The sequence below is a fragment of the Micromys minutus genome (assembly GCF_963924665.1).
Source record: "Micromys minutus genome assembly, chromosome: 4".
NCBI classification, from domain to species: Eukaryota; Metazoa; Chordata; class Mammalia; order Rodentia; family Muridae; genus Micromys; species Micromys minutus.
Genome location: NC_137973.1, coordinates 76,890,520 through 76,917,763, shown reverse-complemented (window position 1 = coordinate 76,917,763; position 27,244 = coordinate 76,890,520). Strand labels below are relative to the sequence as shown.

The following is a 27,244-nucleotide window of genomic DNA, read 5'->3' as shown; positions in this document are numbered from 1 at the left end:
AGTCTAGAGGTCAACCACAGCAGGACACAGCCAGCCGTCTGGGTGCATGTGGCAAAAGGCTACGGTTGTCATAGTGAGAGGTGCAAAGACAACCGTATCCAGAAAGGGAGCCTAGCGAGGGAACTGGGCTGGGTCAGTGAGACTGTTTGTCAGAGGACCCCTAATGGAAGCAAGATGAGCTTGTGCGTGTTGGGATTCTGTAAACCCCACCCCTCAGTCACCTGGCAATAGCCAGGTATGCTCCACCCCCAATGACCTGACACTATGAAAGGGGCTGCTTGCTCCTCCTCTCTCTCTTGCCTCTCTAGGCCTCTTGGTCTCTTGCAGCCTTGCTCTCCCCCTTTACCCCTCCTCTCCTCCTTCCCTTCCCCCCTCTCCCTCCACGTGCTCATAGCCGGCCTGTTCTCTCTCTCTCTCTCTCTCTCTCTCTCTCTCTCTCTCTCTCTCTCTCTCTCTCTCTCTGCCTCTACTACCCTCTTAACTCTCCCATAACCTGAATAAACTCTATTCTGTACTATACCGTCATGTGGCTGGTTCCTCAGGGGGAAGAGATTCCCAACATGGGCCCCCAGAGGCATCTCCCTTGCCCCCAGGCCTTGCCACACCTCCAAGGGCCATATGCCCCCCACTCTCTTCATCCTTCTCCTAACATTGGTGCCGAAACCCGGGACATCATGTTCTAACAACAGTGAGGCAGTGGGGACTGGCAGGCAGGCGTGGTCACAGCACATAGCAGAAAAACATGGGAGATGTGAGGGAGTATAGGCCAGGACTTTGTGGCCAATAACATGTGGGTAAAAGGGAGTTTAGTCCACAGTCTGTAGGCTGCAGATGGTTTCCTTGTGAGCTCCCACCCAGAATCTTTCATAAGCAACAGAGATGTTTCCTGAGTGAAGCCAAGGCAGAGGCAGAGGGCAAAGGGCAGAGGAGGCAGAGGCCAGAGGCAGAGGCAGAGGCAGAGGGGCAAAGGGTAGATGCAGAGAGAAAGGCAGATCCGGAGAGGCAGCTACCACTGCAACGTGGTCCACCCCGCTACACACACACACACACACACACACACACACACACACACACACTTAACCAGGCAAAAAGAGAGAATTCCATCCTCTTAGGAAACAAAAGGAAGCAAAACAAAAAACTTCTGAAAGGCAGATTACCCCAAATGAAATGAGCACATGGGAGGTGGAGTCGGGGGGGTGGGGGGGGGGGTGGAGCCACATCAAATGTTTCCACATGATCTAAGAGGCAAGCCAGAAAGCGAAAGCGAAGATTTGAATGCTGATGGTTGACATAACCGTGCCATGTCCTAGACCCTTAAACTGTACAAGCAGCACACAGTCACACCAGGCACTGCGCCAAGTGCTTCTCACGGGTAAACTCACGTGGCTGTCATAGCAGCCCTGTGGGATCCCTGCCTTGGGCACCAGTGGCAGCCTTTGAGCCCAGAAAGTCTGCCGCCAATCTGTGCCTTTTGGTTTATTATAATTTTCTTTTCACAACATGGCCCGGAGGCTCTGGCATCCCATGTAATAACTTAGGGACAGCCCCATTCATTGTTGAAAGTCACGCAGCTCTTCCAAAGGAGAAGATCACCAGGGGATGTTATTGAAACAGAACAGAACAGAACAAAAACAAAACACCAGACCATTACTGAGGGTGGTGCCATAGAGGATTTCCAGCCCCCAGGACAGCCCAGCTCACTCAGAGGCTGTGTGGAGGGAAATTTCCCCAGGTAACCCCAAAGACAGAAACAGAAGCATCAGCAAAACAAGGCCACTGATGGCCGGGAGTGTTTTCTGAAAGACCAGGAACTTTCTAGGCCACTCAAGAAAAGTCCGGGAAATACGTGCTCAGTGATCTCTTCAAGATGTGGTCTTAGAAAATAGATCTCTTCCTTCCAATCTAGAAGAGCTACCTTTTTTTCCCTTTAGATTTGTTTGTCGAGGTCGGTCTGTGCCTTACTCTATATTGTGTAAAACAATGAGTTTTCAGGCTGCTCCTGACCTAAGAGGCTCCGTATTACGAGCAGCCTGAGGCTGGATTTTGAAGATGAAAGGTGATTTTTACAGCCTGGTGGACATCCTAATGGCATCATCTGCTTGGTACCACGTGGCACGGACAGATAAACACTTATTACTGAGACTAGAAAGGACACCCTGTCAATATACCAGGGTGACTTGGGACTGTAGGGAAATAGAGGCCAATTAAAATAAGATCAGGGAAACCCGCCCCATGAATTTTTCAGGCAATCAGACCTAGGAAAGTCTGTAATTCCCTTATCTGGCCCCCATAAAAAAGGTGGGCACTTAGCACTCCAGAGACCATGGCTCCCACAGACTGGTCAGAGACCCACAGGCAGAGAATCCCAGATATCCCCTGGGGCTTTAACTCAGCTCAGTCTCCTCTGCCAATGTGGCCAACCAGGATTGGTGCCTGTGGGTCCTGTTTATCCACCTGGATGAGCTTCCGTCCTTCACACCTCTCTTAACTGCCCTTTTTCCTTTGCAACTGGACTGAAGGGCACAGCTCAACTCTGACCCCACAGCCTGAATCCACAGCCAGGAAGCCAGAGCATCTTCTCCGACTCGGTTTGGTTAGTCAGCTCAGCCCCAGACTGCATCTCCCTCAGCCTCTGTGCTTTTCAGAGCCTTGGAAGCCTCTGGAACCCCACCTCTTAGACCTTTGAAGTCACCCTGAAACCTGCTATTAATGTTTAAAAAAAAGAGGTGCTCTCATCTCAAAGGCCATTCCGAAGCCAAATAATCATATTCTGAAAACGCAGACATAATTTACCCCAAATTCCATATTCAAATGTGGCTTTAAAATGTTCTTGAAAATTTTATAGTGACAAAGTGAAGGAACTCGTAAATCCAAACACTTTCAAATGCCTTGTTGGAAACACCAGGTAGGTGTGTCACGGTCAAGTGAGAGAACCTTCGTCACATGTCCCAGATGCAGCTGATGACACCCTTAGCTTTGGGGTCAGTGGAAGTCTGTGATCTATTAAAACATTGATGGTTACTAGTGAGAGGACCCAGTAAGTCAGTTTAAAAGCAAGGACCTTGAAAGTGAACAGTTCCATTTCTGTCCTTGGCCAGAAGCAGGAAATGACCTTGTTTCCCAGGCCCTGGGGTCCAGAAGAGAAGTCTGCTTTCTTATCGCTTTGTGAACAAACACCTCTGCCCAGAAGCTACACCTAAGCCAATGACTAAGACCCTCATCCAGACACTCATCCCTCCCGGTGAATAGGTTTGGGATTCGATTTCTAGATTCTCGTGGTAGGAATGGGTTACACTGGTTCCCTGATTACAACTCTTCTAAGTGGCTCTAGAGTCTTCACTCTTGAGAGGAGAATATGACAGAAGCCTTAGAGGTCTTCAAGACCCTTTCATAACAGACAATTTTTTTTAAAGATTTATTTGTTTTATGTACATGAATACAATGTAGCTGTCTTCAGACACACCATAAGAGGGCATCAGATCCCATTACATATGGTTGTGAGCCACCATGTGGTTGCTGGGATTTGAACTCAGGACCTCTAGAAGAGCAGTCGGTGCTCTCAACCACTGAGCCATCTCTCCAGCCCCCACAACAGACTATTTCTTCCCCAGATAAAGCCACAATTTCCTGATCTACTCCAAAACTGGGAATCAAACCTGGAAGAGCAGCCAGAGTGCTGAACCCCTCCAACCCAGGCTGAATAATATGCCATGGACACTTCCACCTCTCTTCTGTGGCAAGTGATGTTGTATGAATGTGAAAGCCCCAAAGCCTTTCAAAACCCCACTTCATAATTTTCTTACAAATGTAAGGCGGTCTCGTTTCCCTTAATATCCAGCAGTGTTTGTAAAGGTGGCGGTGCAGCCCTCACGTAGCATTACAGAGACAAGGCAGAGAATACGTTTGTGGTTTTAGAATAGAGACACTGCATCTTGGGCCCCACCCACATTCATCTCCACGGCCACCCTGGAGTTTGGAGCTAAGAGTGAGCATCCAGGCCATCAGGCAACCCTGGCCGAAGGAAGACCAGACGAAGTGCTCTGATCCTGATGTGCTCTGTGGGGAGACCAGAGAGGCAGGAAGACCCTGGGGCTGGGGCAGAGGCTCAGGAGAGCTCTGGTCTCAGCATCTGAACTCTACCTTTTTCAGCTGCAACCAAGGAAGCTGCATCAAGCCAGTTGCTCTGGTCAGAAACCAGGCTGCTCTTAGCACAACATCTTCCTCCCTCTGTCTGGCGGAGCTGTCCCCACATCTTGGTTCACAAATATGTCCTGATTATCTATTCCACTACAGGACTTAATTCAAGTCACCTTCGTCTCTCACACCCACACAACCACCGGAATCCTCACTGGGGCCCCCACCTTGCTTCCATCTACCTCCCACCCACTCTCCCCATGACAAGCCAGCGTACCTTCTTTGGGTTTGAACTAGACTCCCAAGAAGACACTGCACTGTGGGCTTGGTCTGGACTCTTTCCCTGCAGGGCCCTCCATAGTCTGATCCTTCTAGACACCGCTTCACATCTCATGCCTGTGGTTCCAGCTTCCACAAGGACAAAGGCACTTACTGGTCCTCTTTCTGGGACTTCAGGGTGTCCTTCTATCCGCACAGCCCCTCAGCACCAGAAACTTCCCAAGCTCAACGACAGCAAAACCTAAATGATCAACCCCTTGATGATTCATTAAGTTAGGAGTGTCCCCTGTCCTTCTTTCTTGTAATGGCTTTTCTTTGGTCTGCACATAGGTGGGTTTCAATTACTCCCTGGGGGATTTATTTACTGGGTATCTTTCCTTTCCACAAGACCCCAAGCCACTTGAGGACAGGGCAACGGCGGGCTACTAGGTACCCATTGTCTAGCTGCCCACATGAAGACCTCTGTACACACAAACAACCCACGGTTATTTGTAACTTCCACTCTGGAATTATAAACTGGTAGATGAAGGATTACAGGGTATTGCTGAGGGCCTGAAACATGGCCCTGGGGACAGCTTTCTGTGGCAGACCATGTACCCAAACTTGGTGTTGTCTACTTCCACAGCCAAGAAACCTGTGAACCTCTACACCGTCCACGATGGGGCTGTCCACACTGTCCAGAGGTCACCTTTCTTCAATGACATCATCCTCACCGTTGGGGGATGGAACGTGGCCATCTGGAAGGAAGAGGTCATGGTAAGTTGCCTGCGGAACCGAGCGGGTGGGTGTGTCTTTGCCGCTGAGAAAGACAACGGGAACATGGGCTTGTTCCAGGATATTGTGCCCATGGGGCACTTTATGGAGAAATGAGAACAGATGGTCTGGCTGTAGTCTGTCAGCAGAGTCACTGGAAACCTTTGAAAACACAACCACGTGCCCGTCTTTCCAGAGAGGAAGTGAACAACACAGCAAGGCCCTTGTTCTCTGAAATCTAACCAGAGTTTTTCTTGGAAATATCTACTGTGGGCAGTTCATCTGACTTGAATTCTGCTCCTTGAGACTCGGAAGATGGTTTCTGGTGACCAGATGACACTCAGAAAATGACTAGATGAAGTCCAGGGGTTCACTCAGCCTGTCCACTTTTCTTCTGCACCAGGAACACGCTGGCCAGTTCAGGAAGTTGGCATTTGTAGACTGAGGTCCCAGGGTTGGCAGAGCACACCGCCTATCCAGACACACGTGAGCACCAGTAAGATTTGTTCAGGATTAAGACCGGTCCTGCTAGATAGGAGCCAGCCTGCCAAGATCAACAAACAAAAATACTAGAAAAAAAAAAAAAGATTAAATCCAGTGAAGCGGGGGTGGAGGGTTGGGGGCAGGGCAAACCAGTTCTTTTCAGGTGGGGGATCTAAATTACTGTGCCCCTTTGGTGAGAAATGATGAGACTATGAAGAACCTGGAGGGAGGGAGACAGACAGAAGCAGAAAGTATGTGAGGGTCACAAGTGGAGCATACATGTTCTTTCGTCAAATAACAGCCCCCTGCGGGAGGTCAGCAGCTGCATTAGTACCTTTTACGCCGCTGTGACAACATCGCCTCAGTAATAACATGGAAAAGGGAGGAAGTGTCCTGGGTGACTGGTGTGTGGTTGTGTGACTCCGTTGCTTCCGGTCCTGCGCCAAAACCAAACACCATGGGAACAGCAACATGCAGATGAGGCTCACAGTAGAAGACACGGGACCAGGACCAGGTGTAACCTGCAATGGCCTGACCTCTTCCCTCTAGCTGGGCCCAAACACTTGAAGTTTCGAGAACAACCCAAACTATAGGCAGCTGGGAGCCGGCGTTCAACACAGGAGTCTTATGAGGGACACATACTCAAACTATAGCAATAGATTGTCCTTTACTTTTGTATATGCCAGAGTTGTTTCCACAGGCTGCAGATCTCTGCACGCCAGATAAAGTTATGAGAAATCTCTTTACTCGCTATCTGCTGTCTACAGATTCGCAGAGAAGTAAATCAGCGTAGGACCATCGGAAGCTAAATTTGGAAGGTCCAACCTTTTCTAAAAAGCAACTAAAGCAAAACAAAAACTGAGGTTGCTTGTTGTCGATTTGTTTTATTGTTTTATTGCTTCTATTATGTCAATTAGGCCCCCAAATCGCGTGGGGATGACTTACATGTCTGCCTGTAAGACACGGAGGGTCCCTGCCCCAAGTTGGCTCTAACTGGTAAACAAAGTTGCCGACAGCCAATGGCTGGGCAGGGAGACAGAGGCAGGACTTTAGATTTCCCAGGCAAGGGGACCCAGAGAAGAAGGAGGAGGAGGTACCACCATTTCCAGGGGAGAAGGTCCCGGCCTGAGACATGTAGGAGGGAGAGACAGAGAGACTGACAACATGTAAGAGTTTGGGATTGTGGCCCAGGAGGGCTGCAGGTCTGAGTCCAGGTCAGCAGAATGAAATATAGGTTTTAATAAGTAATAATTCAGGAATATCGGAGGGGGGGAGCATGCTAGCAACATGGTGGATTTGAAATGGCCCAGCCATTGAACTATTAAGGCATATTAAAATAGAAGGCTGTGTGTGTGTGTGTGTGTGTGTGTGTGTGTGTGTGTGTGTCTTTGAGAATCCAGATCATTGGGGGAGGAGGGGGCTGGCAAGCAGCTCACACCGAAGTCACCAGCAGCACAATTTGAGTAGCATTAATAACGAATTCAACAGTCGCTTATGAAATAACTGGTAGAGAAAACATCTTGTCCAATGTAAACCCCACAGCATTGCAGGCAGGATGGTTCAGTGGGTAAAGTCGTTTGGGGCTTATGAAGAATGTTTGATCCCTCAGAAACTGTCATGGGAATTGTGGCATGTGGAAGTCTGTCTGTCTGTCTGTCTCATTTAAAAACTAAAAACAAAACTCTAGAACAAAAGAAAATAAGACTTCCCAGTGGGATAAATGTATGGTTAAGTAGCTAACCCATGGCCAGCTGAGCTGTGCTTTAAAAAACCAAACAAACAGAAAAACCTTGTCAGTTTCGCTATAGTCACGGAAAGGGAAAACAAAAAGCTTTCAATACGTCTTTTGAACTTGCCTTTAGACCGGGCCGCTCCTTCAAACGTGCTGCGCACCGAAAAGGTACACGGCAGGGCACTGGTCCCTGACGAGGCCTGGAGTGTTCTACATCGGCCGAGAGGACGGATATGTCGATATCTGGGACCTCCTGGAGAAAACTCATGAGCCAGCCCAGTCCCAGAATATCTGCATCACCATGATCACCTACATCAAGCCCTGGACCTTCTCCTGTATGTTCTTTCTAGTTCAGGGAGCCACGTGTTCGGTCCAAGTACGAACGCTAGGGCGTTCGCCTGGAAAACCTCCTGTGTTTACCCACCCACCCATCCTCCCCTCCCGTCTCCCTTCTTTCCCGCCCTCTCCCTCCTGCTCTCTACCCCTCCCTTTGTTTCCCCAACAACATTCTCACCCTTTCCCTTGCCCTTGCTCCCAAACTCTGGAAACCCCTTAGCGTCCCTTGGTGCTCGGGTTCATTAGCCGCGATTCGGACTAAGGCTGACTTTGAACCACGGTACGGAAAGCTCCCGTCTTTGTCTTAACGTGACAGAGTACTCCTAAACCTTTGCCGCCGTGGGGATATCTCTTTTCCAGAAATATCGGGCTCCGTTTCTTTGCCAAGATTTTTAAATACTGTGTACTTTAGTGATTCTCGCATGGGCCACACCAATAAGCAATTGGCTTCACCGAACCATATGCTTCTCGAGGGTTACACACTCATGTAAGCCTTAGACTCTGAGTTAAATATGTGCAGATATAGCAATACACTACCAAACAAGCATAAATTCCAGGTTATATATACAGAAAATTAATTTATTTCCTTAGGTTTGTTTGTTTGAGGTTCCCTCCCGGTTTTGGCCCAATTAGTATTTTCTATGTAACTCCAGTGTGTCTGTTTTTACTGGAAAAAAGTTTCCTTTTGTTTCCAAAAGTCTATAGATATAAGATTGACTATGACTTTTCCTAGAATCACCCCACCCCGACAGTCGGGCTTCAGGGTCTCTAGGATGTCTCAGTCCGGCTTCCGTTAAGCCTCGAGGCACAACCAAAGCAAGTTATCCTGTCTTTGGTACAAGAAGACTGACTCTGTACCTGCAGGGTTCTGAGTGCAGGTCTCAGCAATTTGAGCCGGACAGACCTCCTGAAACTGAGAGGAGAGGAACATCCGGGAAGTGATGGAGAAGGAGCATCCTCACCCACATGCACGGTCGCAGGAAACCAGTGGTTGGGGCTGTGTCTCCACGCTCATCCACACAGCGCAGCCTTCAGCTCTTGCTGTGTGCGCTGAAGTGTGCTCTCTGCTCAGAGCCTTCCCCACGTATTCACCCTGTCGGCCCCTCCCCTTACACAGGCACCGCGAGAGCGAGGCTTGAGGGGGTGGGAGCACCAAGAGTCTAACTCTCATCTCATCCCCTGGAAAGAGTGGCTTGTCCATGGTCACGTGGTCCAGTCCTGAGTCTCTGAGGACATTGCCGGGGGCGCAGCAACCGCAGCAGGCCTTCCGGGAAACCACAAAAAGAAAGAAAGAAAACGGGTGTTGTGTCTAACTTCTGGAGATGACTTTCCACTTGTTGAATTCCCCCACGCACACTCTTTTCTCTGATCTTTCAGCTAGGCAGCAGTTTATAGCCATCGCTGACTATTATGGCACACTGCATATCCTAGAAATCCCTTGGACCTTAAGTCACCCGTCCTCCAACGAGGTCAGTAACGTTGCGACTTTGCACATCTAATGTGGCTGGGACGTTTTTTTTCTTTTCTTTAAAATGTATACTTAGGGTGAGGTGAATACCATGGCACACTCGTGGAATTTAAGGGACAACTTACTTCTCTCTTCCTACCAGGGATTGAACTCGGGTCACCACACTTGGCAGCGATGGTCTGATCTGAACAAACCATCTTGGCAGCCTTTAGGGGCATATCTTAAAAGTGTGTTTTAAGTGTGGGCACTTTTGTTTTACAAGAGAATGAGCGATTTTATTTTAAATAGTATTTTTATCTTAAATAATATTTTATATATTAAATATTTTATTATTTTCTTTTTATGGTTAATTTTATTTATTGTTTAGGCATTGTATTTGCTTTTTATTTTAAATAATAAGAGAATGTGTTCTTAGAATATGAATTAGACAGTTGGATGCTAAGGAAAAGAACCAAACACAAGATGGGAAAGAAGTGAGGGGAAGAGTGAAGGCTGGGTGGAGAACCGTTGTGGGGAGTCTGTGTTTTCAAACCTTAGCGAGTGGTTGGCAAGCTCACACACCTCTCCGACATCCTTCCCAACCCCAGCATATGGCCAGCCCCCCACCTGACCTGGCAGTACTCTGCCCGTTCCAACCTTACCCCGACCACCCAAGCATTTGAAGCAACCCTGAGAGTGAGGGCTCAAAGGGACCGAGAGAACCGCACGTAGCCGTGACGCCTAAGTGCCCAGACTGCTCCGGCCGAGCTCCTGCCAGGCAGCAGGCTTGCCTACCTCGCCTGCCCCAAGTAGAACTCTAATGGTTTCTCTGCTGATGTCCATCCGACCCAGGGCTAAGCCCTCTGAGGACCAGAATTCGGCTCTGCTTCTGGGTCCCTTTAAAAGCACCACAGAGGGTGCTTTTAAAAAAGATGGCTCAGCCACTGAAGGCTAGACTCACAGGTCTCCTCCGTAAGTATCTTCACCCGAGTTGACCAAGTTCAGCTGAGGGTGTGCAACTTTGGTCTCCTAAATAAGAAGGAAAAAAGGGGCGAAAATAAATTCCTATATTTCTACTATAAAAACTCCCTCCCCTCCAGCTATAATGCTCCTGTCCTGGGAACCCGAAAGTCACAGGGACCAAGATGTAAGCACAGAAGTGTGATCGTGGGGCTTGCTTCTCTGGCCTGCAGCCGCAACCTTCAAACCACATTCACCTAACGCTCTCAACCTGGGGGGCTGTAACCCCAGCCTCCATGGAGGTCAAACGACCCTTTCACTCGGATCGCCCAAGACTATCAGGAAACACTGATGTTTACATGCTGATTCCTACAATAGCAACATTACAGTCGTGAAGCAGCAATGAAAATAGCCTTATGGTCGGGGGGTCACCACAGCGTGAGGAACCGGATTAAAGGGTCTCAGCGTTAGGAAGGCTGAGGACCACTGACCTGGAGGATGAGAAGCATCATGTCTTTATCAGATCATTATCGTGGAGAAGGTGGTTATTGTCATCAGGTGAGGGAGATGAAGAGGGTGAAGTCCTAGTTACAGAGCAGCAGCCGTTCTAATAAAGCCATGTAAAGGCCACGGGTGTCCCTGTGGGGTCAGCTCACCGTGGGCCCTTCCTTGTCTCTGACAGGTATCAAGTGTGAATTACTACTTTGAAAGAGAAGTCAAACATCTGGAGTACGTCCAGCAGCGCAAGGACATCCGTGAGGAAGAAAAGAAAACTATGGCCACGGAACTGGTAAAGAAGAAAGCGGTGAGTGAACCCTCCGGATGAGAGCTGCTGACTCCTCCCCCCAACCCCACCCCCCAGCGGTGGCGGGCGAGTCTGGTGCGCTCCCCAGCCTTATGCCTTTCTTACTTGATTTCCTCGATGACCCCGAGTGAGAGCCGACTGTTGCGCACATTTCTATCTGCTCATTATGTGGAGGTGTGTTCTGGGTGCTAAGGCAGTACGCAGCTCATGGATGGAGCTCAGGGTTATTTATAGGAGTCAGTGAGTCTCAGGGAAGAGACTCTGTCCCCCAGCCTGGCAGCGGGCACCATGCCCGCTCTCCAGCCCTTGATACACGATGAGATCCTGTGCAAGACATCTTTCTCTCGGTGACTGCAATCCCAAAGTCCTTTAGTATAGACACAAGGATTCGCAGATGAATGTGTTGAGTTTTCGTGTGTGGTGAGTGGTGTATTGAGACAGGCCATACCGGTCCTTTGAAAAGGACCAGAGAGAGAGAAGTCAAGACATGGGCTGAAATCCCACAGATCTGGAGCAGGGATTCCATCTTTGCCGAGCGTTGGCTGTCTGGAAAACGGGAATACCCACGGCCACCTCTGGTGTTTTTGGGAAGGCTTTCGGCTAACTAATGTGGCCGTCAGACAGTTGCCTCACTAATGCTTAGCAGACCATGACAGGTAGCACTGTGGCTCTAAAACAGAGCAGTGGGGGAACATATCCGTCTCACATCCAGCCAGCAGAGGGACATGACATTCTACAGGCCCCACTCCCCTTTCTCAGCCCCTTTCTGTGGGTCTCATCATCCATTGGCATTGGGGACTTCCAAATATCTATAATCAGTTCTTCTCGAGTTCTCATCAGAGTCTCTCGGGTCTGGATTTCTGTTCCTCGTTGGCTTGTCTTCTCCCCTCCCTCCCCCTCATATCCGCCCCCCCCCCCCCAGCATTGCCTCTTTGTCTCCACAGTTTCCTAACTGGCCCTACCTACAGCCAAGCGCATGGCACCCTCCAAAGTAAACTTCCAAGTGAGAGCCCAGTTCTCCATGAAAAGCGCTAACATGTAGACACTGTAATGTTCTGAACACATCATCCCTCCATAGACACAAACTCACACAATCCAAGAAGAGGGCTCATTTTCAAAAGCCACCCTTGGTGGTGACAAAAGATACGGAGATACCAGTAAACTCACTTTCTGTCTAGTCCCACTGCTGCAGACAGATTGGTCTTAGCTTTGTGCTTCCCTACACTTACAAATGCTGGTTTAAGGGCTCTGGTGGGAGAAACTCTAAGCCAGCTGTGTATCCACAGTTGCTACAACTTGCTACAGACTTGCAGCTCTGCAAGGTGTGGGCTGCCCTCCAGTTATATAAGGAAAGACTGGGGGAGGGATTTATTTGCTTGTTGGTCTATAGCAGCGGCTCTCAACCTATGAATCATGATCCCTTTGTTGGGGATGGGGGAGGCATGTAGAATGACCCTTTCACAGGGGTCACCTAAGACCATCAGAAAACACAGATCTTCACGTAATGATTTGGAACTGTAGCAAAATTATAATTATAAAGTAGCAACAAAGAATAATTGTATTATTTATTTTTATCCACAACATGCAGAACTATGTTAAAGGGTCCCAGCCACAGGAAGGCTGAGAACCATTGCTATACAGAGACGTAGTGAGGGGCAGGGTTTTTACAGCCCACTTCTGCACATCAGACTGCCCCTCCTGTCTGTCTGTCCTCTACCTTCACACAAGCCCTTTCTAGAGAGCAGCTGCTCAAAAAACTCAGCCCCTTCCCCGTTCCCCCCTGGTCTTTAAACTTATGGAATGCTCTGCTTGTTCCCACCTAGAAAATATACCATAAGACAAAAGAACAAATGGATGCCGAGCTGAAGTTGGAATATGAGAACTATTTGGATCTTGAGAAGTCTGTCCTCTTCTCCCTTGGCCTAGGCAAGGTCTCAGAGAAGATACCGTACTTGGATATGCATTAGCAAGGATTCTCGAACATGGTTTCCGGAGGACCCCACTGGTCTTCCCTCTCTCCTTACTGATTATGTTTTATTTTATGCAAGATAAAATAGCTAACTGATCATATATAGGTTTAATTGTAAATATAGGCTTTTGTTTAACTGGTATTAAAACAATTAAATTCTGTCAACTTTATTTCAGTGTGATGCTGAGCAGTATCGAACCGTATGTAGAATATGGACTTTTCAAACAAGGTCATATGCATTTCCTCTAGTAGCATTACACAGGGACAGACACCATCACCTCCCCCAAATTCTGGTCATGCAGACATCCCCTAAACCCAGAAATCAAACTGTTTCTTCCCATCACATTAAAATCCCCCCTCCCAAGCCAGTGCACAGGTGTTCGGGCCATATTCTAAACACGACGCTCACCGACTGAATCCAGAAGTGTGTTTTTAAAGGGATAATACTGGGGTGGATTCAAAAGGAAGACCTGGGTTGATTTACCCAGGAAAAGGAGATTGATTAACAGTAGAAAAGTGAATCAGAGATTGACTAGACAGAGACTGTAATGGTGACAGGTACAGGAAACATTTTTTAAAATACAACATTCGGGACAATGACACATCCTTAGCAACTACAGAGAAGACCGTCTCTACCTGACAAAGGGCGTCAGAAAATACTGCTGTGAAAAGACACCAAAAGAGCACATTAAATTTGGGGTTCACAGCTTCAGGGGATTAGAGTCCATGAGCACTGCCCCATGGCAGGGAGCAAAATCTGAGAGCTTACCTCTTGAGACACCACCACCAGATGGCACATTTCCTCCCACAAAGTGACGCCTCCTAATCCTTCACAAACAGTTCCACCAACTAGGGACCTTGTTATCCAAACAAACCAGCACAGGAAACTTCAATGCAGGAAAATGAGCCACACCATGAAGCTCCAGTCCCCCTGCATGAGGAGGGTGGTTTTAGTTTGGGGGGGGCGGGGACTAGCAGAAGGGCTAAGCAGGAAGTTGGCACAACCCACTCTCTGTGTGAGAAGATTAGGAATGGATTGGAACAAAGAGTTACCTGGCCAGAAATCCTCTTAAGAGGTTCAAGAAATCCTCTTAAAAGGCCATGGTACCTGTTCAAGGTGAAAGATGAGAAGGCCCTGGATGTAGAGGGTGGATCTGAGGGGCTCACTAAATGGGAATGAGAAGACAGAACAGAGCCACAGTTGGCAAGTCAGGTTAATAGAGGAAAGGAGACTTTAGAATCAGACTGAGATCAACACTCCGCCAGCTGTGTACTCTTTGACAGTGACTGAGCTCTGTGAGGGTAGCATCCAGCCAGCCTGAAGCTACGTATCGGGCGGGCGGCATTTGGGGTTGGAGTTTATTCTTACTTAGACCAGAAAGCCCCTAGGCTAGTCTTGAACTCTCAGCCATCCTGACTTGAACTTACTTCATCCAGGGAGCTTGAATCACTCAGTGAGTGTACCTCTAAGGAGTGGAACTGAGGCAGATCTGCCCCTGTGGAAGGAGAGAGAAAAACATAGAATAAGACAGGCTGCCTCTCAGCTGTCCAGCACTGTTCCTCCCTAGGATGCCACTGACGACATCAGCACTGTCACCTCCTTCAGCAGAACACATTCTCTCTGAAGCCGTCCAATCCCACGAGCTGATGTCCTTTTCTCTGTGCCAGACCCTTCATTTGGCAGGCAAGAGACCCGCTGAACCCCAGCAAAGACAGATGAGCTGAGGCTCAAACTAGGCAGTGGAAAGATAGGAACAGCCAGTGTGAGCGAAACGGGTGTGCCTCCCCTCGACCCCCACGGCTCCACCCCTGTCCCCTGATGTTCATTCCTTCTGCCCCTCCACCTGTATTTAAATCAGTTCAAATCTTCCTCTTCTGCCTTCTAGACATTTGTGAATTACAGCATAGTGAAAAGAAAGGGACTCTGGATCTCAGCAGACTGAACTCAGAGCTCGGCTTCATCCCCTTGGGGACAAACTGTACTGTCCCCTAATAGTTATCTCGTGTTAAAGGGGACATTCTCTGCCCACCCCTCTCTCTCCCGTGTGTGTGTGTGTGTGTGTGTGTGTGTGTGTGTGTTTGTGTGAGTGTGTGTGTGTATCTCCGTCTCTGTCTCTCGTGTGTGTGTGTGTGTGTGTGTGTGTGTGTGTGTGAGTGTGTGTATCTCCGTCTCTGTCTCTCTCTCTCGTGTGTGTGTGTGTGTGTGTGTGTGTGTGTGTGTGTGTATACCTCTGCATGCCCATGTGTGCATGTGAAGTCCAGAAGAGGGCATGAGGTTCTTGATCTATCTCTCTTTACATAGTCTATCTTTTCTTTTTTTTCTTTTTAAGAACATAACACACTACCCAATAACTAGTCATCCAAGATTTGATTATTTAGATTAAATGTAATTATCATTCAGCCTCACAAATTATTCTCTGCTCACCAAGAACTGTGTAATTAAGCCACGATATTTTCAGGCCCACAGATACACACATCCTCTGTGTGCAGTTTAAATGGAAAAGCAATTAACTGCAGAAGACAGTTTGCTAACCCACCAGAGTAAATAATTAACGGTTCCCTGTGCCCTTCTGCCCCTGAGGACAGGCAGGGGTAGGTGACATTCTACATTGTTGCTAGGCTGCCACTGCCAGGGCAGATACTAAGTAACTGAGCTGCAACCTCATCAGGAAATTGAATCTCAGTGAAGGTCAGATAAACCCGTCTGATGAATCCACTGCCTGCACAGCCGATGAGCTGGCACTGGAGGGCCGCAGTGGACAGAAACCCACACAGCAGCTAAACCAACCTGGGAGCTCATAAGACAAGACAGTGACATTGTAACTGCTCCCTCTCTGGTATGACATGGCTCAGTGCTGACAAATGCTATTGCTGTTTCCTTGCACCATAGGCAGTGCACTGGAGTTGGGAGGACAGAGGAAAAAGTGTCCCTTCAGCCCCCAACTCAAATGCGTTCATGAACATCTGCCACACTTTGTTTTTCCCTTTTTGAGGAGAGAGAAGGAAAGTGTAGAATGAAAAGTTTCATACTTTCTTCTCAACTAGACGTGCACTTTCTCAGTGTAAGGACAGGCTCCATAATTCTAGCCCCACTACTCTCAAGCCTCAGTGTTTGACAGTGTGTGTGTGTGTGTGTGTGTGTGTGTGTGTGTGTGTGTGTGTGACACATGCAGCATCTATGGTATGTGTTTATCTGCATGTATGCACACACATGCAGTATCTGTGTGGTGTGTGTGTGACACATGCAGTATCTGTGGTGTGTGTCTGCACACACATGCAGCATCTATGGTATGTGTGTATCTGCATGTGTGCACATACATGCAGTATCTGTGGTATGTGCATGTGTTGGGCACAGGATTGTGTTTTACTCGTGTTCACATGACTAGAAGTGAGATTAATAGTTCTGATTTCTCCTATCACCTCCCACCTTGCCTTGAGGATCTCTTACTAAATTACCACCCCATGATCACTTTGACCATTTCTTCATTAACACATAGAGATAATAAGTCCCACCACGTGGAATTATGAAGACTCTATAAAACATGAGAACTTACCGTGTAGTGCTATAAAATGCATATGAGGCCATGTCAATAAGACTGAACTAATTTGAATTCTGGGGTGACCTGAATCTCCAAAGAAAGATCACCTACATTTGCTATGCTATGGTTTTTGCAGTGGTGTGATTCAGTGTCTAACATTCATCTTACCGAGATCTCCCATTTACACACCCAGTGGATGAACCAACAGGTAGCATGTACTCATGGGTAATAGATTTGCTTTAACAATCATCTGAAACATAGACCAGGGAGAACAAATCAAACTTTTTGTTACAAAAGACAGCTGATGTGTAAAAGGTAGGGTGACTTTCTGTATGACCCTCTCAACTCTGTGTCATCAAGGGGACTGTGTGATCATCTCTTGACTGCATTTTACTCTCTCAGAGTATTAGATTTGTGTTTGTTTACATTTTTCCAACAGGCCATTCTTAGCCCAGCACCAGGAAAAGGCAAACCCCATGGAGACCTACTGGCTCTAAAAAGAGAACACGGTGGAATGATCCTCAGAAATGATGTAATGAGACAGAATCTGAAACAAAAGTCTCACCAGCTCTTGCTGGGCAGAGAGGGGAGGGCAGAAACAGGCTATTCTTGTCTACTCCTGTGTGTCCATGTTTGTTGGTCTGGGGTGTGCTGGAGTTTTGTGACAGAGTTCTAGCAAGAGGGTGTGGGTAGAAAAGACAGAACCCCCCTCCAAGGTCTGACCTGACCCCCATCCTTAAGTCCCCCAACTTTAACTTCTCCAGCTGTGTGTTTGAGATGCCATCATTTATAAACAGAGATGTGGCAGAACCTTCCCCTAATGAATAAAGATTTTAAGGAGCCAATCACTGGGTGAGTAGGCGGGACTTCCGGGGGAAGGGGAGAAAGAAGGGAAGCAGGAAAAAGAGACTGCTCTGGGGACAGGAGAGATAATGGAGGTCAGAATGTAGTTAGTGGAGGCCCCCTGGTTCAGGTGGTGGATCCACCGGAATTTGCTACTGGACGATTTGTAACTTAGAATAGTTTACAAATTAGGAAGCTAGATGCTGTGCCCAGCGATTGTGTTACCTGATTCTAAGTTCGTGTGGTGTTTTCCTTCACACAGCGACTCAACTGGGTTCTAGAAAGGCATGGCAGCAAAGTGTGGGTTGCGAGAAGTGCACCCCAACTAACCATGGGAATTTGGAAGCGTGGGGCTGGCGTGACAGTGACCGGCCATGGGAACTTAGTGAGCCAGGAGGAGAGATTTCAGAGCTCCGGGTCATGGAGTCTGTCAGGCTGAGAATAGGCAGGCCAACCTGGCCTCTGTTGCCTTGCCTATGGTAGCATGGATTGCCTTTTTAATATTCCAGCCACACAGAGAAACGTTTCTCAACCCATATCAGATTTTAACAACTGGGAAGTCACCCTTTAGCATAGTAAACCATCAAGAATTCTGGGTTTAATTTGTTAGTGCTATGGTGCAGTCCACGCAGAGAGGCTCAGGTAGACTGGCAAGCACTAAATCAGAAATCTGACTTAAGCCTACATATAGAAGAGCAAACAAAAATAACACACAATCTTAAAGTGCAAAATGGAGAGGTTTTCTAAGCTGAAGCTTCCTTGTGGGTCGGCAGGTTGGAAGAGTATTCATCAATCTCAGGCCACTCAAGTCACACACTGAGGTGTTCTTACCACTTCAGATCCCACATTTCCAAATTTGCAACACTAAAGCTGACACCGCTGCACTAATTTGAGTTCTGGGGTGATCTGAATCTCAGAAGTCTGTCACCCACACCTTGCTACTGGTAAAGCTCAACCAAGCACCAAAGGTGCTGCAACACTAACCACTACCTGGTTGAACACAGAGTATTGTCATACTTCGGAATGATAGTGAGTATAGTCCTCCTATAGAGAGTAAGTACTGGTCACGGATTATTCAGCGAGCACACAAGGACTCGACAATGAGCCAGCAATCGCTTTGGAAGTCGGCCTCTGAGACGAATGCACGGTTACAATTCTGGAGTCACCCAGAAGCTTGGGTGTTAATCACAATGACCTTCTGAGGTGGCTGAAGTTCTCAGTGGTGGACAAAGCAGTGTCCCTGACCCATGTACTCTTGATATGCCCACTCCAAGACTCCACTCTATTTCCTCTGCTCTGGAAATTAGGCAGGACCTAAGTGGAAATGGCCAGGCATTCATTCTTGGTCCCAACCCCATGGGGGCGGGGCGCATAAAGAGAACACACACAGACGTTCTGGCCCTGGCCCAGCTTGTTTCCAATGGAAATGATGTATAAATGCACACATTATCAAATGATGCTGACTTTGACCTTCAAACTACCCCAGTGGATTGCGTCTCTGACAGACAGTCTTACACTTGGGCTTATGCCACTAAGTTTGGGGATGGTTTGCTATATAGCAAAAAATATCTGGACCAAAGAGCTCACACAGCTCTTGTGAGGAATAAAGGAGAAAGAATATATAAAATTCCTTCCTCTGAAACATAGTACGACCTCAGTAACTTACCTATAATGTACCAATAACTGGAAACCACTCCTCACATACAATGTGAATGCATTTCTTCCTTTACTTTGTCCTGGGAATATAAAGATGTATCGTGCAAGGTGAATCTCTGGCTTTAATACAAGAGACAATAAGCTCTATATTAAAATAACCACATTATAGAACAGAATAAAATAAAAATTGCACATATGCCTTAAATGTGGGGAAAGCTATTTGGTTATCAACAGTAGAAACCACTGATAAGGGCAATTACTTTGCCACCTTTTTTTATTTGGCTGAAATTGCTACAGAAAACATGAATTTTTTTTTGTCATTTCCTCCTTGTAAAATTATTACTTGCTCACAATATAATATACAGATCTTAAATTCATACTGAATTTAAATTTTATTCATGCATTCACCCATAGAACCAGAGGGATTGACAGGGAGCAAATTTCATTATGGCCCATAAAAGACCTCAGCATTGGGTCCCAATGGAACACTGCAAACACACTCAGTCTAAAACACTCCATGTCTGTTCTGCTTTAGAACTCAGGTCCCAAATGAGTCCCATGGACCCCAACCAGGGCAGGACTGACGGCCTCTGGAGGTCTTTGATCTGAGGATTCTGAAAGTGGTTGGTGAGCCCTGGGTCATGGATGAGGCTCTGATGTCTGTCCTTTGCCTGGTCTTTCCTGTCAGATCTTCTGCCTCCTTTTCATGGGGACACATGATTATTTTTAAGGCCCACTGGCTAACCGAAGGGAGACTCTCCATCTCAAAGTCTTCATTTGTACCCATCAAATGCTTCTTACTGCATAAAGTAACTGTTGCAGACTCAAGGATGGGGGGCAACAATGTGTTTAGGACTATTCTTTCAGTTCATCAAAAACACATAAAAATGCTAAAATTAGGGGAGCTTCTGAAAACTCTTTTATATGTTAGTTTATTATATTCTCTGAAAAGCATAAAACAGTTACATAGCGGTTTCCCTCTGGTGGAGGACGCCAGTGGAAACCAGCCCACAGACTCATCTAAGTGGGGTTCTAGGTCCTCTGCACGTGTTATGCTTGTTAGCTTGGTGCTCTTGTGAGACCCTTAGCAGTGGGGTGTCTCTGACTCTTTTGCCTGCTCCTGGGATCTTGTGAGACCTGTAGCCGTGGGGTGTCTCTGACTCTTTTGCCTGCTCCTGGGATCTTGTGAGACCCGTAGCAGTGGGGAGTCTCTGACTCTTTTGCCTGCTCCTGGGATCCCTTTCCTTCTGCTGGGTTGCCTCATCCAGCCACATATGGGACTTCCAGCCTAGACTTATTGTGACTTGTTATACTGTGTCAAGTTGACAGCCCTGGGAGGTCTGCTCTTTTCTGAAGGAAAATGGAGGAGGAATGGATCTGAAGGAGAGGGGGAGTGGAGGGACACTGGGAGGAGAGGAGGGAGGGGAAACTGCAGCTGGAGTGTAATGTAAGAGGAGGAGGGGGAAAATAAATAAAAATAAAAAATAGCCTTCAAAAATAATAAGCTGGGGGCAGATGGAGGCACCTGGGGGCAGCTGGAGGCAGCTGGGAGCAGCTGGGGGCAGCTGGGGGCAGCTGGAGGCAGCTGGGAGCAGTTGGAGGCAGCTGGGGCAGCTAGGGGCAGCTGGAGGCAGCTGGAGGCAGCTGGGGGCAGCTGGGGGCAGCTGGGGAAAGCTGGAGGCAGCTGCAGTTAGCTGGAGGCAGGTGGGGGCAACTGGAGGTAGGTGGGGGCATCTGGAGGCAGGTGGGGCAGCTGGAGGCAGGTGGGGGCAGCTGGAGGCAGCTGGGGGAAGCTGGAGGCAGCTGGGGGAAGCTGGAGGCAGCTGGGGGAAGCTGGAGGCAACTGGAGTTAGATGGAGGTAGGTGGGGGCATCTGGAGGCAGGTGGGGCAGCTGGAGGCAGGTGGGGGCAGCTGGAGGCAGGTGGGGCAGCTGGAGGCAGGTGGGGAAAGCTGGAGGCAGCTGGGGGAAGGTGGAGGCAGCTGGAAGGAACACATGACCTTTAGCCAATGAGCTGGGGCATCTCACAGCAGCAATTGCTAGTAAGTGCTTGAAAACTGTTGGTTTTGGCTGGTAACACAGGGCTCATTATCTCTGGTTCCTGCTCTTGGGGGTTCCCACATTTCCTCAGTCTAGGAGGAAGCAATAGGAGCAGTTGTGAGGAGACAGCTTCCTGCATTTTTCCTGTTTCCCTACTCTAAACTTCAAGACAGGAAAGGATTGCTTCTCAATTTGTCCCCCTCTTTTATGGCACCCAAAGTCAAAGGCTGCCTCGTCTGAGTGACTGAAGGAGTCAGGTGTCTTCTGCACTGTCCCCACAGCAGGCCTGCAGCAGAATGTGCATATATATTTTTTAATATTCTCCTTATTGTTTTTTTTTATTTATATATCTGAGTATGTGCATGAACATAATGTACAGTCAAAGACCATAAAGTCAGCACTGGGTCCCTTGGAGCTAGAGTTATATGAGATTCAGACCCAATCTAAGAGATTGCTACTACATGTAGTTTTATGTTGCTGCCTTTGCTCTGGACCGGTTGAGCTACCAGCTACCACTCGGCTTCCCTTGACTCAGTGGACAAAAGACACATACACAGTTTGTTCCTTTACAACTTGCCTTCTTGGCGAAATTGCTGGTCATTGATACCTCCCTCCTAAAAAAGTGTGTCCTTATTAATTTATTATCTCCATCTCTCCAGCCCTAAACTTCAGTGGCTAGTCCCATTAGTCCCTGCCAAACAACCGTGGCCATCCACCTGTAGTAGTGGCCAGCTCCCCCGAGACCTCACATGGTTGCTGTGTTCTCCCTCTAAAGCATGGCAGAAACTCTTCTCTCCTTTCTTGTGTCTCCTTTTCCTCCTGGGATCTGGAGGCCCTGGATTTCTTCATTGACAAATCAAGAACCAGTTGGGAAACAGGATCTTAGCATCAGAACCACCCCCCGCCCCTTCAATTGCTAAAGGCTGAACTTAGGTCACCTGAAAGAGCAGCAACCACTAAGCCATGTCTCCAGCTCTCATGGTGTGGTTGTTTGTTTGTTTGTTTGTTTGTTTTATAGATCCAACGGGCTTTTTCAAGTGTTTATCTGAACAAGGTGCATTTAATCCTTAGAGAAAGCCCTGGTATTAGCTATGAACCCAACTCAAAGCAGCTTTGATTATCCTGTTCCTCTATTTGCGATAGAAAGAAGCACTAAGGCCATAACAATATTCTCTCACTTGCTGTGTGTATATAGCTCCAGATGTATATCACAATACATATAACAACTTATGAATTAATTGTTAAGTATAAAATATATGACACTTGTTGATGGCAAATGGCACTGGTTTCTACTCACAGAATAAGGTTTACCCTAAATTTTACTTTTAAAGGACATTTTTAATTTTAAAATTTTAGTATATGTCTGTGTATATGTAGTATATCTCACTGTGTGTGTGTGTGTGTGTGTGTGTGTGTTAGAACTTACAGGAGGCAGTTCTATCCCTCCCCCATGTACATCCCAGGGATCAAACTCAGGAACCAAGTGCCTTTACCTGTGGTCTTAGTCAGTTCGGTTACTATGAAGAGAAACCAGGACCACACAACTTTTAAAGAAAAACATTTAACTAGGGCCAGCTTACAGAAAAGAGGTTTAGTCCATTATTGTCACGGCAGAAAGCATGGTGGCTCACAGGCAGACATGGTGCAGACATGAGAGCAGCTGAGAGTTCTACATCTAAATAGGTAGCAGCAGAAAGAGAGAGACACTGGGCCTAGCTTGAGCTTCTGAAGCCTTGAAGTCCACCCCTAGTGACACACTTCCTCTAACAAGACCACACCCACTCCAGCAAGGCCACACCCACTCCAACAAGGCCACACTTCCTAAGGGTGCCACTAACTGTAGGCCTATAGGTACCTTTTTCATTCAAACCACCACAGCTGCTAAAGCATCCTTCTGGTCCTTAAAAGCATTCCTCAGAGAAATTATAAAGTATATAACGACCAGTGTGGTGGTGCATGACTTTAATCCCAGCACTTGGAAGGAAGAGACAGGTAAATCTCTGTGAGTTTGAGGTCACAGCGAGCTCTAAGGCGGCAAATGCTATGTAGTGAAACTCTATCCCCAAATCAAAAATTTAGATCAGGATACAAAAATGATCAGAGAGCTACAGAAAATACTTCTTTTCATGCATACTAGTTTCACATACGTGTATGCATGTTTGTATATATGCACACCCAGTATATGCCTGTAAAAGCCAGAAGGTGACGTTAGACAGTTTCAGACAGCTGTGAACCTACACGTGGGTGCGGGAAGCAAAGCTGATCTGCAAAACCCAAGTGCTCTTCAGCACTGAACGACCTCTGCAGCCTAAAATGTCTGTTCTTCTGGATGTAAAGGGTGTTCACCATGCTGCAAATTTACAGCGTTTAAGACAATTGAGTTGAGGAAAGACACAGAGGCAGCTTCTCTTGGCTTTGAGCTAATGCAGCACGAGTGTGTGTTGTACGGTTTCTTCCTTCAACAAAGCATTGCTTATTGGAGGGTTGAGGAAGGCCGGTACTCAAGAACCCACAATTTTACAGGACTCAGAAGGTAGGAGACTGCAAAACTAACAGTCCATATCCTGAAGTTTGTAAGCAGGGAACAGTTGGCAGAGGGCGGAGATGTTTCATGAAGCTGCCTGTGAGTCCTGTAGGGCACTCCCGGGGTGCAGCTTCCTGAGTCTTCACCCATGCTGGAGGTGGGTTCTCTGAGGAGGCAGCTGTACACACATAAACCTCATAAAGTTACTGGCTGATCAGACTCCCCTTGGTTGGAATCTGTTTAGTTCTGCTGTGGGCGCTACCTGGAGCGAGCAGACATTTGTTCACGTCTCCTCAGAAGGCAGACAAGATCAAATGTAGACTCACAACCTTGGACAGCCAGCTGCCGTTCCTTATCTGCCGGTCTCGACAAGCAGCCTCCACTTACCTAACAACCCAGACTCACTCCCCGGTTGCAGTGGGTTTGACATGGCCACAGGGGGAAGGTTGGGCAAGAATGGACACAGACAAGCTGGCAACCTGCACCTGCCTTCTTGAGGGAAGGTCAAGAACAAAAGGTCGCTGTTCACGATCTGCAGCTGGGGAAAGTCCACAAGCTCCAGGTTGCTCTGGTAACGCCACACAAACACCCTGGATGTGAAAGGGGGGTTCCCTTTCTTGACTTAACATGAACTGTAAATCTCTAAAGTTGGAATTTTAACCTCTCCGTGGAAGTTTACTTTGACGAGTGGAATTTCCACAGAAGTATGTAGGGATACAGAAGGTACCAAGATTTCACTACACCCATGTCTCCATTCTGCAAAAATGGAGGTAAACACAGATGACTTGAACTTGTACTGAGGCCTTAACAGGCAGGGATGATGACAATCCAACCCAGAGGCTTAAACACTGGACAAAGAAAATAAAAACGCAAACATGTGACCTGTTCCCTGTGTACCCTCTCTGCTACTCTATTAAGGGAGGATTTTACTCATAAGCCCCAATCACATTTATGAAATAATTTCCTTTTAATAATGTGAAAATAGAATTTTGCATTTTTAGAAAAAAAAATCTATTTGCACTCAAGGAACTGGGGCCCAGATCAAAAAGGTTTTCCTCACCTTTGTGTCCATTTAAATAAAGTCTCCCTTAGAGGCCTGACCTATGCTATAACATGCCTTTTCATAAGCAAATCATTTAAGTAATCTTTCTCACTCTGTAGCAACAACTACTCAAAATTTACCAGCTAACTTTTGTGAGTGACTAATCTCCCCAAGATTTGGAATTCTTATTCCAGAATTCCAAAGCAAAGACACATCTTTAAGACAAAAAGACACATGTCTTTTTATCATGAAGAAGTATTTTCCGTGTGTGTGTTTGTATGCCATGAGGGTGCTAGTGTTCAGAGTTAACAACAGGTACCCTGAGGCTGGACCTATAGCAACACATGTTCTTAACCACTGAGCCATCCTTCCAGCCCCAAGGAGTGGCTATTTTATGGCCATTGGTTTTTGTCTTTCCTCTATAAAAAAGAAAACCATTCTGAAATATCTTTTCCAACCATTCACCTTTTAATAAACAGCTGATTGTCTTCTGAGTTATGGCCCCTCTAGGCATACAGTGATGAACTAGACATACCAGCTTCTTGTTGCTATGAGAACACTGTTTACACATGAAAGGTAGAGATAGATAACTTCAGATAAACACCTTGATGGAGACAAGCCAGGGACAGTAGATGCGACGTAGCTTAGTTTTTAAAAAATGTTTTAACTTATTGTGCACGTGTGCGTGTGTGCGTGTGTGTACTACCGTGCTGCAGCTTTTAACAAAATCTCAAATGTTCAATTTTACCAGTAAAGACTCAGGAGCCAGATGCTGGGCTGAAAGCCTGCTAGCTCAGAGACAGAGAAAGCACCCAGCTGACCTTCTTTAGTCAACATTCCAAAAGGAAAAGGAAACTCTCCTCCACACCTCCTCAAAAGTCCTTCAAACTCAATGTCCCTCCCTCCTACTTCCTGTGTGTCTCTCCGCCAGTCCTCCTGACTCCCTCTCACTCTCTACAGTTTTTCCTATGTTCACACCCATCAACTGGTTGCTTGCTACGCCTCTTGACTGACGGTTGACTTTATTTAATGATATTTACAATGAACAGAAAACTGTTCGATTAAAGGTTTGTGCTAGGGCTGAGCCACACCACAACGAGAAACGGGTTTTTTCAGTAAATAACCCAATCTTGGGTTTCATGCAAGTGTGTGCTCACAGAAATCAGAGCAGTTCTTTCATATCACCACATGAATTCTGCTGATCAAACTCTTGCCTGCTGAGCCATCGCCAGCCTGTGACAAACAAAAATGTCCCCTCAGGCTCAGATATCCGAACACTTCATTCCCAGTGGATGGTGTTGTTTGGGAAAGCTTAGGAGGCATGGTCTCACTAGGGGCGAGCTTGAAGGTTTAAAGGCCATACACCATTTCCACTTTGCTCTCTACTCCTTCAGAGTTACAGGGATCAAGAGATGAGCTATCACCTTGCAATTCCAACTGTCATGCCTGCCACTTTCTTGTCATGATGGATCTTATCCCTCTGGAACTGTAAGACTGAATACACCCTTCCTTCTCTGAGCCATCTTGGTCATGGTGTGTTATCACCACAATAAGAAAGTAACTAATACTTAAAGTGACGTTTCCTCTGAAGCAGGAATGGCATAAAAGGAACTACCTAGGTAACGGGGGGGGGGGGGGATCTCCACACCTGCCCAGGCAGAAGGGAGGGTGGAGAGCTGAAACAAGGGAAGTCCCAGCGCTGGGGAAGAACGATGAACAATACCCTGGGATCAAGTACACTGTCTTTCCAGATCACTTTAGTCTCCACAGATCACAGGGACTGTGGACACAGGGAACAGGAGCAGCACAGACTGTCATCAGTCTGGGATCTATCGCACCCAGATCTTTGATGGGTGAGTATAGAGGCAGGCAGAAAAGATTAATACGGGAGCAGCAGGGTAAGAGAAAGAACAGCAAAGTGTTGTGGGAACTTGCCAGTTCCATCTGCTCAGCATCCAGTCTTCCCTCGAACCCAGAAAATTCACCACCATACGATTTAGGCTGCAGCGGTTTTCAACCGGTGGGTGCCCAGCCCTTTGGGAGTTGCATATCAGACATCCTGAATATCAGATACTTACATTATGATCCATAAATACCAAATCATGGTTATGAAATAATGTTATGGTTGGGGGTCACCATGACATGAAGAACTGTATATAAAGTGTCACAGCATCAGGAAGGGTGAAAGCTTCCTCTAGGGGAAGGATATAGCAAATTCCCAGCACCTGGAGACTTGGAACAAAACTGGTACTTTTGTTGGGAAATACAAACCAGAAATGAGGCAGAATCGGAGTGGTCACACTATAGTAGAATAAGGACCAGGCATGGCCTTGTCGCCACTTTTTTTTTTTTTTTTTTTACACTCAAGATTTTTATTCCCCTCCTGGTCCACCCTCCTACTTTTCCAAATCCCTACCTCCTCCCAACCCCCATCCCTGTCTCCATGAAGATGTCCCCACCCCACCCACCCTGCCAGACCTCTAAACTCCCTGAGGCCTCATATCAGCTGGTGTATGCTGCCTGGTTGGAGCAGCGTATTTCTGCTTTCTTTCAGGCTTTCTTAGACTGCCAATTGCTTTTTAACGTATTTTAAAAACTGAAGCATGACTTAGAAAAATCACAGATCTCACTATGCTTCTTGAGATAGAATCATCTTTGAGACCATGAAGAACAAGATACAGAAGTCCGTCAACACCGTTAGAG

The 27,244-nt window shown here is 47.2% G+C and overlaps 1 protein-coding gene across 1 annotated transcript in view; it reads left to right on the top strand.

The window, feature by feature from the left end:
* Positions 1-12,896, top strand: part of DNAI3 (dynein axonemal intermediate chain 3) — a gene marked incomplete at its 3' end in the record, with an annotated part of 50,945 nt that extends 38,049 nt beyond the window's left edge. Inside the window, exons 18-22 of the mRNA XM_080915281.1 lie at positions 5,039-5,169; positions 7,512-7,716; positions 9,095-9,186; positions 10,807-10,929; positions 12,753-12,896. Of these exons, the coding sequence (XP_080771407.1) occupies positions 5,039-5,169; positions 7,512-7,716; positions 9,095-9,186; positions 10,807-10,929; positions 12,753-12,896 (695 nt within the window). The remainder of the gene's footprint in view (positions 1-5,038; positions 5,170-7,511; positions 7,717-9,094; positions 9,187-10,806; positions 10,930-12,752) is intronic.
* Positions 12,897-27,244: the final 14,348 nt, after the last annotated feature.